The sequence below is a fragment of the Pangasianodon hypophthalmus genome, chromosome 5 (assembly GCF_027358585.1).
Source record: "Pangasianodon hypophthalmus isolate fPanHyp1 chromosome 5, fPanHyp1.pri, whole genome shotgun sequence".
Taxonomy (NCBI): Eukaryota; Metazoa; Chordata; class Actinopteri; order Siluriformes; family Pangasiidae; genus Pangasianodon; species Pangasianodon hypophthalmus.
In genome coordinates this window covers 27,059,548-27,076,192 of record NC_069714.1, presented here as the reverse complement: position 1 = coordinate 27,076,192, position 16,645 = coordinate 27,059,548, and the positions used below count along the sequence as shown (strand labels likewise).

Sequence of the window (16,645 nt, the reverse complement as noted above, 5' to 3'; positions counted from 1 at the left end):
TATTATACTAGTAAAGCATATAAATAAAAAATATATATACCAATTGGATCCTTAGCAGCAACTGGTCTTGAAGGTTTGCTTGGTTCTCCTAATCCAACCTCATTTTCAGCTTTAACACGATATTGATATTCATGGTTAGGAATCAAGTTGGTTACTCTCATGCGCCTCTCAGAGATGGGACTTTTCGTAACCGGTACCCATCGTACAGCACGCTTCTCCTTTCTTTCTAGGATGTAGCCGGTAATGGATTTTCCACCATCATTCTCGGGAGGAGCCCATATCACAGTCATCTCATCCTTGCCAATTTTGGTGACCTCTGGTGGATCAGGTGGACCAGGTCTGCTGTACTGTGTTTTGGCAATAACAGGCTTGCTCTCCATTGGAGGACCTGTTCCCATCTTGTTTTCTGCTCTAACCCTAAAGATGTACTCATTACCTTCAACAAGGTGAGTCACATTACAGTAGGTAGTGACTACATTATCAGAATATGTAGACCAAACCATTCTTCTAGTTTCACATTTTTCTAGAATATAGCTATTGACTTCACAACCACCATCATCCTCTGGAGGATCCCACACAACTCTGCATTTGTCTGTGGACACACTAGTGACCCTGACATCCCTGACAGGTCCTGGTATGTCCAAAACACTTATATTTGCATATGCAGTGAAACTTCCAGCAGAGTTTGTGGCAGTTATTACATATTTTCCAGTGTCAGATCGTTTGGCTTTAGTCATAAGGAATTTTGAATAATCTGCTCCAGTGTCAATGGTGACTCTTGGGTTATCTTCTGTAGCCTTGTCCTTCACCCATTTTACCTCAGGTTGTGGCTTTCCTCTGAGGGCTGCCTCAAGCCTGACTGATTCACCAGCTTTAACCACTATAGTACCAGCAAATTTGAGGTCAAGAACTGGTTTCTGAATTTCTTCTTTGACAAGAACATCAGATGTCTTCACCCAGTTGCTTTCTCCACCATCATTTGTTGCCTGAACTCTAAATTGATATATTTGATTCTCAGCACATTTGTCTGCCATAAAGAATGTGTCTTTGATTATGCCATCATGTAAGCTTTCCCACTCTTCAGCATCCTTTGCTTTCTTTTCCAGAATGTAGCCTAAGTTTGGACTGCCACCATCATAATCTGGTCTTCGCCATCTCAGGAAAACAAAGTTCTTGCCAACATCAGCTACATGGAAATTTTCTGGTTCACCAGGTCTCTGAAGTGGATCAATTGCAAGTATAGGTGTTTTGGTTTCTATTGCTTGTCCAGGACCACACTTGTTCTCTGCAGATACACGGAACAAATATTCATGATTCTCCAGGAGTTTTGCTTTTACCTTGCGGTTGGTGCAGTCAGACGAGATCATTGACCATGTTCTGCTGCTTGGCTCGCGACACTCAACAATGTAGTTTGTAATCTCAGTGCCTCCATTGTCCTCAGGAGCATCCCAGTTCACCATGCAAGAATTTTTGGTCACATATGTTAATTTAAGATTCCTGCAGGGTCCAGGTCTGTCCAGTACAGTTACAGTGATGGTAGCTGAGGCTTCTCCACCATCATTCACAGCCTTAAGAACATACTTTCCATGATCTGCTCTGATAGCTTCCTTGATACGCATATGTACAACAGGGAAATTTTTTGTGAGAGTAGTACGTTTATCTCTTTCCAAAACAGTCTCTCCTCTGGTCCAAATAATCTCAGGATCTGGTCTTGCCTTCACATATCCAGTAATATTAATATTGTGTCCTACACGTACAGTCACATGTGTACGGCATGTGACATCCATTTCAATCTCTGGGGGAATGAGAATATCTTGAGCAATAACTGATTCTGGGATTTCTCTTGTCTCACCATCTCCAATCATGTTGACTGCTCGAATACGGAACCTATATTCTGTGCCTTCAGTTAGTCCCTTCACTCTATATGCACATTGTTTAATCAAATCATCTTTGTTAACTTTATCCCATTCACCACCAGCTTTCTGCCATTCAACAACATATCCCAGGATTGGGCTACCACCATCTCTTGTAGGCTTTATCCAGACTAAATCAGCATAAGTGCAGCTATAATCCTTAACTTTAGGATTGACTGGTGGTCCAGGAACTGTAATTGGCCTGCAGGGTTTGGCTGGGTCTGAGATAGGTGACGGTCCACTAAAGCCAGCAATATTTTCAGCAAATACTCTAAACTCATAATCATTACCCTCAAAAAGTCCAAGCACTCTGAATCGGAGGTCCTTGCATGGTATTTTATTCACTCGAATCCATTTGCCTCCTTTATGTCTCCGCTCGATAATGTAACCAGTAATAGGACTGCCACCATCATACAATGGCATTGTCCAACCAAGAGTAAGTGCATCCTCAGAAATATCAGATGCAACAGGTTTTCCAGGATGGCCAGGTGGCTCATACTGGTGCTTTGCCACAGTTGGTGCACTTTCAAGAGGTGCACCAATTCCCATCTTGTTTTCTGCACGGATTCTTACAACATATTCAACACCACTCTGTAAACGGGAAATCTTAAGTCGTGTCGCAGTACTGCCAGAGCTAACACCTCCCCAAGTTTCCTTATTAGATTCTTTCTTTTCAACAATATAATTCGTGACAGGGCTTCCACCATCATCTTTGGGAGGACGCCAGTCAATGACCATGGAATCTGGAGTTACTTCAAGGATGTTAACTGGGCCAATGGGCGCAGCAGGGACATCAAGTACTGTGACATTCAGAGAAACAGTCTTACTTCCTGCAGGGTTAGATACTGTGAGAATATAGTTTCCAGTGTGATTTCTTGTGCATTCAGCAATGCTCAGAATAGTCGAAAAGTTGTCTGTGTCAATCTTGGTATTTCCTTCGCTTTTAATTTCTTCGCCATCAATGACCCATTTTGCAGTCGGAACTGGAATGCCTCTCATGATTGCAGGCAGCCTGATAGTGCTTCCAGCCTTCACAATGATTCCATCAATCAGTTTTGCATCAACCTCAACAATTGGTGGCACTGCAAATAGGGAAAAAAAACATGTATTTTAGAAGTGAGAAATGAATATTAATATTATTATAAGGAAATTGAAGAAAATTACCAAGTTTTTCTTGGCAGAGCACTGGCACAGTGGTGTCTGGTCGGCCAAGACCAATTGCATTCTCTGCCTTCACACGGAATCTATAGGTTTTTCCCTCCTCCAGCCCTGTCACATGGCATTCAGGGATGCTCACAGTCTTGAAGACGATCCAGTCTCTCTCACCCTCCTCCTGATATTCCACCAAGAATCCAGTGATGTCACTTCCTCCTGTGCGATCTGGCCAGTTCCACTCAAGCCACACCTCTGTTTTGTCAACATCTACATGATGCAGGTCCTTTGGTGGACCAGGTGGGACTGAAGGACACAAAAGTTTATACTTTTAATCGCAGCTCACCTTAGCTCATGACAGGTAACACATATCCTCTGTTCATACTTACACAGTGGGTTCATTGCCTTCACAGGTTTAGTTGTCTCAACATATTCACTTCTGCCGAACTGATTTTCGGCAGCCACACGGAACATGTATGATGTGCCTTCCATCAAATGCTTGGCCATTATGCTTCGTTTTTTGGATGTTGCACAGACTGGCACCCATTGTGCAGAAGCAACATCCTTCTTCTCCACCACAAAGTTGGTGATGCGTACACCACCATTATCTTCTGGATCTTTCCAGGAGAGTTGAGCTGAGTCACTTCTAACATCAGATACCCTCAGATTTTGAATTGGGCCAGGTTTATCTAACAAAGCACAAAAAGAGTTGTCATTTTAACAAAACAGGTTAAGATGTATTCTTAGTGATTAGGACTGTGGGGTGAATTAATTTTGATAGACATGATTTAGGTCATCGAATTATGGGGAAAAAATTTGCCCAAATTTAATTTCATCCTAACTTATGCATTTTACTAGATCCTGAGGTATAATTTATTCTTATTCATTTTACATTCCAATGTTCACATACCAAGTGAGGAGAAATAAAAATATATAAATAATTATATATAAAAAGATGCAAAAGATATAGTTTTTGAATTTCTGCTTGCTCCACCTTTGTGTTACTGAGGAAATGCTTACCTAAAACAAGCACAGTGCATGTTGCTGTCTTGGATCCAGCTGGGTTTTCTACAGTGAGTGTGTAGTCTCCACAATCCCCTCGGTTACAATAGCGCATCTCAAGCTTGGTTCTTACTCCAGAAGTCTCAATTTCTGCTCTTGGAGGTACCTCAGTATCATTTTTCTTCCATGTGACCTTGGGGAAAGGCATACCCTTGATTCCAGCAACAATTTTTATATGAGTTCCTGCCATGGCTTTAAGCTCACGAGGCATGCCCATATCCAGCAGAAGCTCTGGAGGCTCTGTATAAGGAAAAAATAAATGGCTTTACATATTTATCATTTCACACAATTCACCCTATGTTTTTTTAATTATTAACAAGATGTTAAGACTAACCAAGTCTGTCTTGTGCCCGAATAGGCTCAGGAACATTTGCAGGATCAGATTCCCCAGCTGCATTCACTGCTTTCACTCTAAACCGGTATAACATTCCATCTTCAAGGTTGACTATTTTGAATGTTGTTTCTGGGCAGGACTCAGGAGTCTGATTAACCTGTATCCATTCCTCCTCTCCAGGTTTCTGGTACTCAAGCAGGTAGCCCAAGATTTTGCCTCTGCCACAGTCCTTTGGTGGCTCCCAAGATAGAGTGACCGAGTTCTTTGTTTTGTCAATTGCCATTGGCTTTACTGGTGGGCTTGGAATCACTGTATGGAAGGGAAAAGTAAAATTTGATGTTTAATATGTCATAATATTTCCCCTTAAAGTTAAGAGAAATATCCTAACCACATACCAATGGGATCTTTAGCAAAGACAGGCTTTGAGGGTGGGCTGGGATCACCAACACCAATGACGTTCTCTGCCATAACCCGGAACTCATATTCACATCCTTTGAGAAGATCTGGAACCCAGTATTCTGTTTTAGGGAAGATGCGTTCAGTTCCAGCACGAACCCATCTGTTTGACATTGTTTCTCTCTTCTCGACAATGTAGTTTGTGATTGGTTTTCCACCATCAGCTGGTGGTTCCCAGGAAATCAGAGCTGTGTCTTTGTAGACCTCTTTCACCAATGGCTGCTTAGGAGCATCAGGCACCTCTGTTTTTGGTAGACACGGTGGGGTGGAGTACACATGTATGTTAGTAAAATTACCAAGTCAAAAAAAGTGAAAACTGTTGTGGAAAAACCTGTACTTACTGAAAACATCTCTTGCTTTTGTCTCAGCAGACAGCAATGGATCACTTATGCCATGAATGTTCTGAGCACAGATTCTAATAATGTATTCTCTGCCCTCAATTAGTTTGGGTACTGTACATGTTGTTCTAGTGCAGGACACTGTGACAGGCATCCAGAGATCCCTGTTGCTATCTCTCTTTTCAACAATGTAATTAGATACAGCACATCCACCATCATCCAGTGGTGGTTTCCAAGAGATGACCATGTGATCCCTAAAGATTTCTTCAAAGACGACAGGGCCCTCTGGAGGCTGTGGTCGATCTGAAAATATTTATACACATATACATTACTTAAAATTCGGAAAACAAGGAAGGACTCACCATTATAACACCAGAATATAAATCTGCCTAATAAGACCAAATATCCAAAACTCACCAACAACAGTAACAATGCAGATGCCCTTTTGTGTGCCAGTTGAGTTCTCCACAACCACAGTGTATTTACCACTGTGATCACGCTTAGCCTTTTCAATAGACAAGCACAAGGTCTTCTTAGTGCTGGTGAGCATAATCTCATCATTTGCTTGAAGTTCCTCATCATTTTTAAACCATTTGATTGTTGGCGTTGGTTTCCCTTTATAACGACCTTGGAGAGTGCAGGGCTGCCCAACACGAACTAAAAGTGCGTCACGGAATTCCAGATCAAGGGTAGGTGGCTCTAAAATTGAATAATTAAAAAAGAATTGTAAAAATCATGTTAATCTCATATTACTTTACAACTGAATTGTCACATTATTTCACATTCACATTATTTGTTTGTAACTTACCAAGCTCATCCTTGCATGTAATAGGTTTAGTGCTGAATGACGGCTTGCCTTGGCCAATCTGATTTACGGCACTGACACGGAATTCATATGTAGAGCCCTCTTTGAGACCCTCATGAACAAATTTACGATCCATTAGCTTGCTGTCAGTTGCAACACGGGTAAAGTTGTCCTTTCCTATCTGACGGACTTCAAGAACATAGCTTGTCACTTCTGCACCACCATCATACTTTGGTGGTCTCCATGCTAAGCTAATTGAATCTTTCGTGACAGCTGTTACCTCCAGATCCTCTGGACGCTCAGGGACAGCTGTAGAAAAATTAATAAAGCAAATATGTGAAATGACAAATGTAAGTGTGAAATATGATGTATGTATTGATGGATCTTTATTCATACAGTACGTATTTATCCACAGAAAAAACTTACAAATAGGATCCTTAATAAGAACTTCTGATGCAGTCTCAATAAATGGGCCCCTTCCAATTATATTTTCAGCAGCAATTCTGAAGAAGTAACCTTTGCCATCAATAAGACCCTGAACCACAGCATTATGTCTGGTCACGGTGTATGTTACCGAAGTCCAACCTCTGCGGTCAGATTCTCTTTTTTCTATTATGTAATTGGTGATGGCTGAGCCACCATTATCCTCAGGTGAATACCATGTCAGCTTGCAAGAGTCAGTAGTCAGATTTGTACCAGAGAAAGGCTGACCGACAGGTCCAGGAACATCTGGAAATAAAACAGGTTTGTACTATTTTGTGCTAAAAATCACATCATTCTGTTAATAAAGTCCATAATTCTTATAATCATGTACAGAATACTCACCCAGCACTTCCACAATTACTGCCTTCTTCCTTTCTCCTCCTTCATTCTTGGCAGTCAAGGTGTAAATACCTTGTTGATTTCTTTTGCAATTTTTGATGACCAGAGAAGAGCTGATAGCAGTGGTCTCAACAACAGCCTCTTTAGGCATATCACCATCATCTTTGTTCCAGATAATTTCTGGGGCAGGTTTGCCAGATACATAAGCAATAATACGGATTACGCCACCAGCATGAACAGTGATCTTCTCCTTTACAGTTGCATCCAGATCCACTTCAGGAGGAACTAAAGAAAACAGTGTATGTTTGGAATTTAATTTCTGGTAGACTATCATCACACATTTTAGTCCTAAAAGGAGATCTCAGCTAAAATATTGAGTGGAGATATAAGATTAAAAAAAAACATTAGAATTATAACAGAAGACTAAAACAGAAACATCACTGTAAATAAAATAAAGTCAATTAGGTCTATTTTAGTTCAGGAGTAGAGAATCAGACACATGATGCTACTGTACTAGTGTGCAAGACCAGTTTTTCTGTCATCTTTTGTTCCATGGCTGGAATACTCATTAATGATATTAATTTGTTCTTACTTGTTCTATCCTTGACCTCAATCACTTCCGTGACTTCACCAGGTTCACCAACTCCTGCAGCATTCACTGCTCTTACTCTGAATCTGTAAAGTCCAAGCTCTCTGAGTCCAGGAACAACAAACTTAGTGCCTCTAATCTCCTTGTCTTTAGCCTACAAAGAAACAAATAGAATTTCACTAAAAGGAAGTATAAAAGCTTATATACTATAAATAAATCTTTTGTAAGTATTGTAGTCACACTAAATGCTTGAAATGTGCATTTACAGACCTTCTCCCATTCCTCCTTTCCTTCTTCTTTGTATTCAACAAAGTATCCTGTGATCTTAGATCCACCATCAATCAGTGGAGGAATCCATTCAAGATCTACAGTTGACTTTGTGCAGTCTGTTACCTTTGGCATCGGGGGTCCTGGAGGAGCTGTAAGAAAAAATATATTTCATAAGAATATATTGTTGTAGTCAATTATCAGAACCTGTTACTAATACAGAATCTTGAACATACCAATTGGATCTCTAGAAACAACAGGATCTGATGGCAGACTTGGAAGTCCACATCCAGCAGCATTAATGGCAATAACACGGAACTGGTAGGTAGCTCCTTCCAAAAGACCAGTCACAACATGTGAAACACCAAGGGGCCTGATTCTAATGGGGTCACGGTTCACTTTAGTCCAACGTTTTGATGTAGTTTCCTTCTTCTCCAGCCAATAACCAGTAACTGGAGATCCACCATCATATTCTGGCTCCTCCCATTCAACAGTCATTGATTCAAGAGAGACTTCTGAGACAGTTGGCTTGTTACATTGACCGGGGACAGCTGTTGTAGATGAGTACATTAAAATTTAATTACACCAAATAGTGCTTTTAACCCTACATTCACACTAGCAACCAACAGCTGTCTATTCATTTTCTGTGTATGTACACAACCACAGTTTCGGAGACAGTGGAAAACAACAAAATGTGAATAGAGATTTTCCCATCTCAGCTTGCTTTGCTAATCTGCTAACAAAGGTAGTACAAAGTCTAGCATGTAACATGCAAATCAAACTTAAATACATTTCAAATGTGATGTGTATAGAACATATTGTAGGGTGTAGGCTATATATTTTGGCTACATGCCCACAAGGGAAAACTACACATAAAATGAATGATTTGTCACTCATTTAACAAAAGACTGTTGAAGCAAAAATAGGTCATCAAAGTCCACAAAACTGAAGTACTTACTGAAAAGGTTTCTTGCTTTCTCAGGCTCACTATACAGTGGTGGTCCAACACCGTATTTGTTCTGAGCCATAATACGGAACTCATATTCATGCCCTTCTGTTAGCCTTTGAACTGTATATGCACATTCCTTAGGATCACTAGATACATGTACCCATGTCTTTCTGTTGTCCTCACGCTTCTCAATGACATAGTTTGTGATTTTGGAACCACCGTCATCTGTGGGTGGCTTCCAGGAGAGTCCAATCCTTTCAGCAAAAACTTCCTCAATTTTGACTGGTCCAACTGGTGGCCCGGGTCGTCCTACAGATAAACACAATAATATTTTGGTCACATACTTTACATAAATCAGTATCTATATTAAACTAGAATGTTAAATAAACACATACCCAAAATGGTAAGTTTGATATCCTTGGAAGCCTTGCCAAGGCTGTTAGTAGCTGTGAGTGTATAAATTCCACTGTCATCTCTCTTGGATTGCTGAATTACCAGACTGCATTTGTCATCAGAGACAAGTTTATTGATATGCTGATCATATTGTACATCAAACTTTTCATCAGGCTTGTCAGATGTGGCTTTTTGCCAAACGAGTGATGGGAATGGACAACCCTGGATCCTGGCAAGTATATTAACATCAAATGTTTCTGCACTCTCCAGAGATTCTCTAAGATCGATGATTGGAGCACCTGAAACAATAATCATAATGAGGTACGCATTCAATTTAGACACAGCTGAATATCCTGTTATGTAATCAACACCAAATACTCACAAGTCTGGTCCTTGATAATTATTGGTCCAACAGTACCAGAGGGTCTGCTTGGACCAGCTTCATTCACTGCTTTGACACGGAACTCATATTCACCACCCTCTTTAAGGTCTTCAACAATAAAAGTTGTCTCTTCAACATCCCTTTTATTGCACTGTTTCCAGGTCTCCTTTTGTGGACCACTGGTGTCCCAGCTCAGCCTCTCAATAATGTAATGTGTTACTGGTGCGCCACCATTATTTTTGGGAGGCATCCATGTTAGAGTCACTGTGTTCTTGGTGACAAGGTTTATCTTGACCTTAGTTGGAGGATCAGGAGGATCTAAAAAAATAAAACCCAGAAGGTAAAATGTTATAATGGTAAATCTAGAATTCTTTCTAGTATATTTTTATTCGTATGATTTTTTTATTATTTCTACTTACAAATGGGATCCCTTGCCCTTGCTGGCTCTGTGGTTTCAGTGAATGGTCCCATTCCAAGACGATTCTCAGCACGAACTCGGAACAGGTATTCCTGGCCCTCAAGAAGGTCGGGCACCACAAAGGCCATATTGGCACAGGCTGCATTTACTGTTGTCCAGGCCTTTCCACTGACAGCCTTCTTTTCAATAAAGTAGCTCTTAATCCTCTCTCCACCATCAGTATCTGGGAGTTTCCAGATAATCCGCATTGTAGATCTGGTGATATCAGTAACTTTGAGATCCTTAGGTGCTCCAGGAACATCTGTAAAAAAAAAAATCACATAGATTCTAGTAATGAACTTGCCAAATAAAATGTTGGCATTTGCAGGATTTGATAAAAAAGAATAAACGCACCAAGCACAATGACTCTGATATTAATATGTTTCTGCCCAGTTTTGTTCTTTGCTGTGACAGTATATCTGCCAGAGTGAGCTCTCAAGCTCACTGGAATTGTTACAACAGAGGTAGTGTCAGTAGATTCCACCTAATAGAGAACAGAGGAATAGAAAAAAAGAAAACATTATACATATACATATGTGTACAACACAAGCAAGGGAGCTAGGGTCAGATCACAGGGTCAGCCATAATACAGAGTCCCAACAGTAGAGAGAGTTAAGGATCCACTGCCCATAAAACCCTAGTTAAATTGTAAAAAACAATTCTAGTAAAGGTACAAAACAATTGTCAAACACTCAGTTGTGATACCTGTGAATCAACAGGTAGGATATGAAGACGTTCTTTCTTCTCTGTCTTTGCTTTGCCATCAAATTCCCAAGTAACCTTGGGAACAGGACGCCCAGTAATAGTTACCGGGATTTTGATTGGTGATCCAGCACGGATACATAATAATTCATCAGCACTGATGTCCATAAATATCTTTGGCTCAGCTGTGGAGTTAAAAATTCCACCATGTTAGAAAATTAAATGAAAGCATTTGAATTCAGACTGAAATCCAGTTTTACATGGAAAGCTTACTGTGAATGTCCTCCATGAGCACTTCTGTGGTTCTAGGACTTGGCTCAGACTCGCCATTATCATTTACTGCAATAATTCTAAATCTGTATTTCTTGAGTTCCTGGAGATTGGGAACGGTAAATTCAGTAGTAGGGTGTAGATTGTCTGCATCATTCACCCTTGCCCAATCAGATGTTCCCTCATCCTGGATTTCAATTATGTAACCTTTGATTGGGCTGCCACCATCTTTGGCTGGTGGGGTCCATGACAGAGTGACACTACGCTTGGTTTTGTCAGCAACTACAGGAGCTGCTGGCATGCCAGGTGGAGCTAGAGTACACAAACACACAAAAAACATATACATACATACATATGGTACATACATACATATGGTACATACATAAATATAATCATACAGTACATAAACACTCAAGTGTATAGAAATACGTGTTACACAAATTTATGTTGTAATTCAGCTTACCGAGAGGATCAATAGCAAAGGCTGATTCAGAGACAGCGCTTGGAGGGCCAACTCCTGCAGCATTGCAAGCCATCACTCGGAATTCATACTCAGTTCCCTCAATGAGACGCGTGACCAGAAATTCCCAGCCTTTCATTCCACGTTTTGACACCAGGGTCTTGTTTACTTTAGCCCAGTAGGTGGTGCCTTTTTCACGCTTCTCTAGCCAATAGCCATTGATCACAGATCCACCACAATCCATAGGAGGCTCCCATGTTACTAGCATATGGGCTTTAGAATGTTCTGCTATAGCAACTTTTTCTGGCGGACCGGGTAGGGCAAATGGATCCTTTATTTGCACTTCCTCTGTTTCACAGCCATCACTTATTCCATACTTATTCTCAGCTTTAACTCTGAACATATAGTTTCCACCAGTTACAAGGTCCCATGCCTACAAGATATAAAGTATTGGCCTTAATTTAATAGTAACACTGATTAATTAATGACAATATTTTGGTTAATTAATAACAGTTTTTCTCAAATTCTTAATTTGCTTACCCCATATTTTTTCTCTATGATGGTATTAGTAACCTGAACCCATTCAGCTTTCTCAACATCTTCAACATTAAGGTCTTTCTTCTCAACAATGTAGTTGGTGAGCTCACTGCCACCAGTATCCAGTGGTGCATCCCAGGTCAGCTGGCAAGACGTGGCTCGGATATTTGAAACTGCAACATTTCTTGGTGGTGTTGGTCGATCTAATAAAACATTAAACAGCCATTATGCAACTGCACACTTTAAATGTAAACATTAAAAGGGATGATTCTATATAACTTACCCAGCACCTCCACTGTGATGGAATGGCTGGCTGACCCAAGGCGATTTGAGGCACTCACAGTGTATGTTCCCTTTTCCAGCCTTGCAATAGCTGGGATAGTAAGTTTAGTGTGTTCTGTGAGTCTGTCAATCACTTTGGTCTCAAACAGGATTCTCTCAGTGGGCTTTACTATAACAACATCATCTTTCAACCATTCAACCTTTGGCATTGGGAGACCTGTGATTTCAGCAGGAATCTCAACTGGCTCATTCTTCCTCACTCTAATCAAGTCACCTTTGAAGTGCTTCATCATGTGCAAAGTTGGAGGAACTGTTTAAAAAAAAGAGAGATTTAAGACACAGCATTTAGTAAAGTACATTACAAAGAGTAGGTAAAATGTCGACCGGACAAACCTTCATCATCCTGAATCACAACAGTCAAGGGTATAGAAGGATCACTTTCAGCAATGCAATTAACAGCCTTTGCACGGAACTCATACATGTGCAGCTCATCCAGATTCTCCACAGTCAGTGTCAGAGCAGTGCACAAGTCTTTGGAGACAGGCTGGAAAGCAGGCTGATCTTGACGTTTCTTTTCAATGATGTAGCCAATAATTGGACTACCACCATCATTGCGAGGTGGCTTCCATGTAAGGGTAATGGATGACTTAGTTCTTTCTGTGTAGTGAAACTTCTCAGGAGAGGATGGTGGACCTGATATTAAATAAAAGCACATTTAATTATTGTAGTTGTCTTGTTTAAGCAATTACATTTTGATCTGTATAAAAGTCACATTACCTTGTGGATCAACTGCACGAATAGGTCCAAGATCAACTGGTGGTCCACAGCCATATTTATTCTTGGCCACAACTCTGAATATGTACTCCTGTCCTTCAATAATACCTACAATTTCACATTTGGATGCGGCTGTTTCAATGGGCTGTCTCCATGTGTGCATCTTTGGCTCTCTTCTTTCGACAGTGAAGCCAGTCAAATCACTTCCACCGTCATCGTCAGGATCGGACCAGTTCAGAATCATTAACTTTCTGGTTACTACTACAGGCTTGAGGTCAAGGACGGGCCCAGGAACATCTGAATAAACCATTTTAAGAGTAAGGCTTTGTTCTGTATGTTATCGTTACAAACCAATATAAACTGACCAAACAGTGTGGTAGTTAGTGAGTTGGGTAGTTAAGAGTTCAAAAGAATATGATAGCAGTTCTCACCCACAACTTCAACCCTGGTCCATGCAGATTTTATACCACTTGGGTTTGCTGCAGTGATCTGGTATTTGCCACTGTCACTTCTTTTTGAGGTCTTAATGATGACAGTGCTGTCCTGTCCTACTTCTTCTATTTCCACACGCTCTTTGTCAGGAGCCGCATCATCCTTTGTCCATGTAAGTGATGGTTTTGGTTTACCCATTACATGTGCAGGGATCTTCAGCATCTCTCCAGCTCTTACAACAAGACCATTCTTCACAGAGATATCAAGTTCAATTACAGGCATCTCTGTTTGGGGAAGTTAACAACACAGTCATAAACCCAGCCTTAAAATCGCACCTCATGATGTCTCCCATGCTTTTCATATTAAACATTGGTTTATGATTTTTATACCTGCTGGATTCCTCACAATGACAGCATCTGTCATACCAGGAGCACCTTCACCAGCAGAGTTGACTGCCACCACACGGACAATGTACTTAGCTCCTTCTCTGACACCATACACAGTAAATGTGTGGTTCTTCCATGGTCTCTCTGTGGCTCGTGACCAGTCTTTAGTGCCAGCAATTACCTTGTCAACATGGTAACCAAAAATGTCTGCACCACCATTGTCTGCTGGAGGGTCCCATTCAACTATTATTGAATGGTCTGTGGTGTCAACAATGCGTGGAATTGGTGGACCCGGTGGCACTGAAAAAAACAAAACAATGAATTTAGCTTTATACAACAAACAGTTAAAGTAGCTATGATTTAAAAACAGTACTTTTAATATGTATTAGAGCGATGTGATGTAATCAACTTACAGATAGGAGCCTGGGCTGTTTTTGGATCAGATGGTGGACTGAACTTTCCACATCCAGCTACATTTTCTGCACAGACCCTGAAAATGTATGTCAATCCTTCCAAAAGACCTTCTACTTTTACTTCCAGCGCATCAATGATGTTGCGATTAACTCGTGCCCAGTGTGTACTGTTAATTTCTCGTTTTTCCACCCAGTATCCTTGGATGGGGCTCCCATTGTCATTGGGTTCATTCCAAGTAACAACCATGCTGTTAGCTGTAATGTCCATAATTTCAGGTTTCTCAGGTGCCTCGGGGGGATCTGAAATATGGAAAATGTCAAATATCAACCTTTAAATAGAAGGCATCAAGAATTACAAAAAAAATGTAGTGAAAATGTTGACTACCAAATGGATTCTTGGCAATGACAGGTTTGGAGATATATGGTTTTCCAGGACCAAATCTGTTCTCAGCAGTAACTCTGAAAATATACTCCTTTCCTTCAATCAGTTTTGTCACTGGGTACTTGCAACCTCTAAGAGTAGATGTCACAGTGACCCATCCTGTATCAGCTTTGGAGTTATCTTTCTTCTCCAATACATAATTTAGGACCTCACTGCCACCATCATCTAGAGGAGGTTCCCACTTGCAGAGGATAGAATCCTTCCTGACTTCTTCAAATCTGAAGTTGACTGGAGGTCCAGGAGTATCTGGAATATATAAATAAAAACCCATGTGACTATATCCCAGTATATTAATAAGATTAAAATAATCCAATATAATTCAGTGCAAAACTGTCACATGAATTTAATTTACCAAGAACAATAACTTCACAGGTGGCAGAGGCAACACCATGATCATTCTCCACTTTGATGGTGAAAACACCATGATCGCCTCTGATAGTATCTTTCACAAGAATGGAGGATTCACCCTTCCTTGAGTTATCAATGCTAAGACGCTCATTCAAAGATGGGTGGTATTCCTCCTCTGGCTCTTCAGGTTCCTCTACCTCCTTTAGTTTCTCCTTCTTCTCTTCCTCTTTCTTGTCCTGCTCTTCCTTTTTCATCTCCTCCTTTTTCTCCTTGTCTTCTTCTATTTTTGCTTCCTCTGCCTTCTTTTCCTTCTTCTTTCTAACAGGCTTTTCTGGCCTCTTCTTCAGTGCTTCTGGCCTGATGGTTGACTTGTTCCTCATCCATGTTATTTCCGGGTAAGGAAAACCAGAAATATAGGCAGTCAGTCGGATCTCGTCACCTCTCTTGACACTTAAGCCTGACTGCAAACTGCCACTGAGGAAAACCTTGGGGCGATCTGAAATTGAGAATAATTAGATTAAACAAACTGATACATTGAAAATATAGGTGACAAATTATTGTATTATAAAACAAATAGACAATTTCTTGGACATACCAACTGCATCAGTGGCTTTGACCATAGGAGTGTTACGAGAAGGCTCGCTAATGCCTGCTGCATTCTCTGCACGCACTTGGAACTGATACTCTTTTCCTGGCCTTAAGCCCTTAACCGTGTAGGACAATACTGGCACAAGGAAGTCATTGCATCTCTCAAATTTTTCTTCACCTTTCATCTTCTTCTCTAGAATGTAACCCATGATCTTGCATCCACCATCATACATGGGTGGCTTCCAAGTAAGGGTCACAGATTCAGAAGTAGGGTTGTGAGTCTCAACATCAACAGGTGGATCAGGTGGATCTGTATAGATAGGACAAAACAGAAGGTAAGCAATTATGTTGGCATATTGAGAATTTTAGAATAAGTCTTCTCTGAAATTACTCACGCTTCTGATCCTCAGCAATTACAGGATTGCGAAGCTCAATAAACTCGCCACCACCAATTTTATTCACCGCTCCGACACGGAAATAGTACTCTCCGTTTTGGATGAGGTCCTTGACAGGCCAGCTCAGTTTGTTCTCACCAGACATCACATTGATATACGTTCTCCTGCCTGCTTCTCTGCGCTGCAGGACATAGTGCAGGATAGGACTGCCACCATCATAGTCTGGGGGTTCCCATGTCACTTTGCAGGAGTTCTTGGTGATATCACTAGCAACAATTTCCTTGCATGGCCCAGGAAGTCCTAGTGATAAAATAAATATTATAAATGTGGTGCATAATTAAAAATGTATGAAGTATTAAATTCAAAGTAGTGCTTATGTATGACTGCATAATCATACCAATAACTTTAACATTAATTGTCCCGCTGATTGCTCCAAGGCTGTTCTCCAGGGTAACTTTGTATTGTCCAGCATCAGCATGCAGACAGCTTGGAATTTCCAGGTGGCAGGAAGTGTAATCTGATCTGAATGAAATTCTCTCATCAGCCTTCATCTCCTTGCCATCTTTGTGCCATGTGATCCTAGGTGATGGAACAGCCCTAAATGGAATTGGGAGGTGCATCCTCTCACCCTCCACAGCAACAACATCCTTGGTCTGGAACTCAATAGTTGGGTTGCCTACAAGGATTGTTAGGAACC

The 16,645-nt window shown here is 40.8% G+C and overlaps 1 protein-coding gene across 15 annotated transcripts in view; it reads right to left on the bottom strand.

Moving 5' to 3' along the window:
• ttn.2 (titin, tandem duplicate 2) overlaps positions 1–16,645 on the bottom strand; it is a 174,588-nt gene that overhangs the window by 55,081 nt on the left and 102,862 nt on the right. For all 15 annotated transcript variants that reach the window (XM_053233883.1, XM_053233884.1, XM_053233885.1 and 12 more), the window contains 34 exons: positions 16,346–16,624; positions 15,949–16,248; positions 15,561–15,863; positions 14,970–15,461; positions 14,561–14,863; positions 14,176–14,475; positions 13,766–14,062; positions 13,376–13,660; positions 12,948–13,241; positions 12,564–12,863; positions 12,172–12,480; positions 11,892–12,091; positions 11,355–11,784; positions 10,895–11,203; positions 10,625–10,806; positions 10,274–10,403; positions 9,882–10,181; positions 9,463–9,780; positions 9,083–9,379; positions 8,697–8,996; positions 7,975–8,289; positions 7,742–7,890; positions 7,475–7,625; positions 6,886–7,167; positions 6,487–6,789; positions 6,064–6,369; positions 5,673–5,954; positions 5,259–5,558; positions 4,857–5,159; positions 4,462–4,770; positions 4,086–4,367; positions 3,455–3,754; positions 3,078–3,371; positions 41–2,995 (listed from right to left, as the gene is read on the bottom strand). In XM_053233883.1, coding sequence (XP_053089858.1) covers positions 41–2,995; positions 3,078–3,371; positions 3,455–3,754; positions 4,086–4,367; positions 4,462–4,770; positions 4,857–5,159; positions 5,259–5,558; positions 5,673–5,954; positions 6,064–6,369; positions 6,487–6,789; positions 6,886–7,167; positions 7,475–7,625; positions 7,742–7,890; positions 7,975–8,289; positions 8,697–8,996; positions 9,083–9,379; positions 9,463–9,780; positions 9,882–10,181; positions 10,274–10,403; positions 10,625–10,806; positions 10,895–11,203; positions 11,355–11,784; positions 11,892–12,091; positions 12,172–12,480; positions 12,564–12,863; positions 12,948–13,241; positions 13,376–13,660; positions 13,766–14,062; positions 14,176–14,475; positions 14,561–14,863; positions 14,970–15,461; positions 15,561–15,863; positions 15,949–16,248; positions 16,346–16,624 — 12,459 coding nt within the window. The remainder of the gene's footprint in view (positions 1–40; positions 2,996–3,077; positions 3,372–3,454; positions 3,755–4,085; positions 4,368–4,461; positions 4,771–4,856; positions 5,160–5,258; positions 5,559–5,672; positions 5,955–6,063; positions 6,370–6,486; positions 6,790–6,885; positions 7,168–7,474; positions 7,626–7,741; positions 7,891–7,974; positions 8,290–8,696; positions 8,997–9,082; positions 9,380–9,462; positions 9,781–9,881; positions 10,182–10,273; positions 10,404–10,624; positions 10,807–10,894; positions 11,204–11,354; positions 11,785–11,891; positions 12,092–12,171; positions 12,481–12,563; positions 12,864–12,947; positions 13,242–13,375; positions 13,661–13,765; positions 14,063–14,175; positions 14,476–14,560; positions 14,864–14,969; positions 15,462–15,560; positions 15,864–15,948; positions 16,249–16,345; positions 16,625–16,645) is intronic.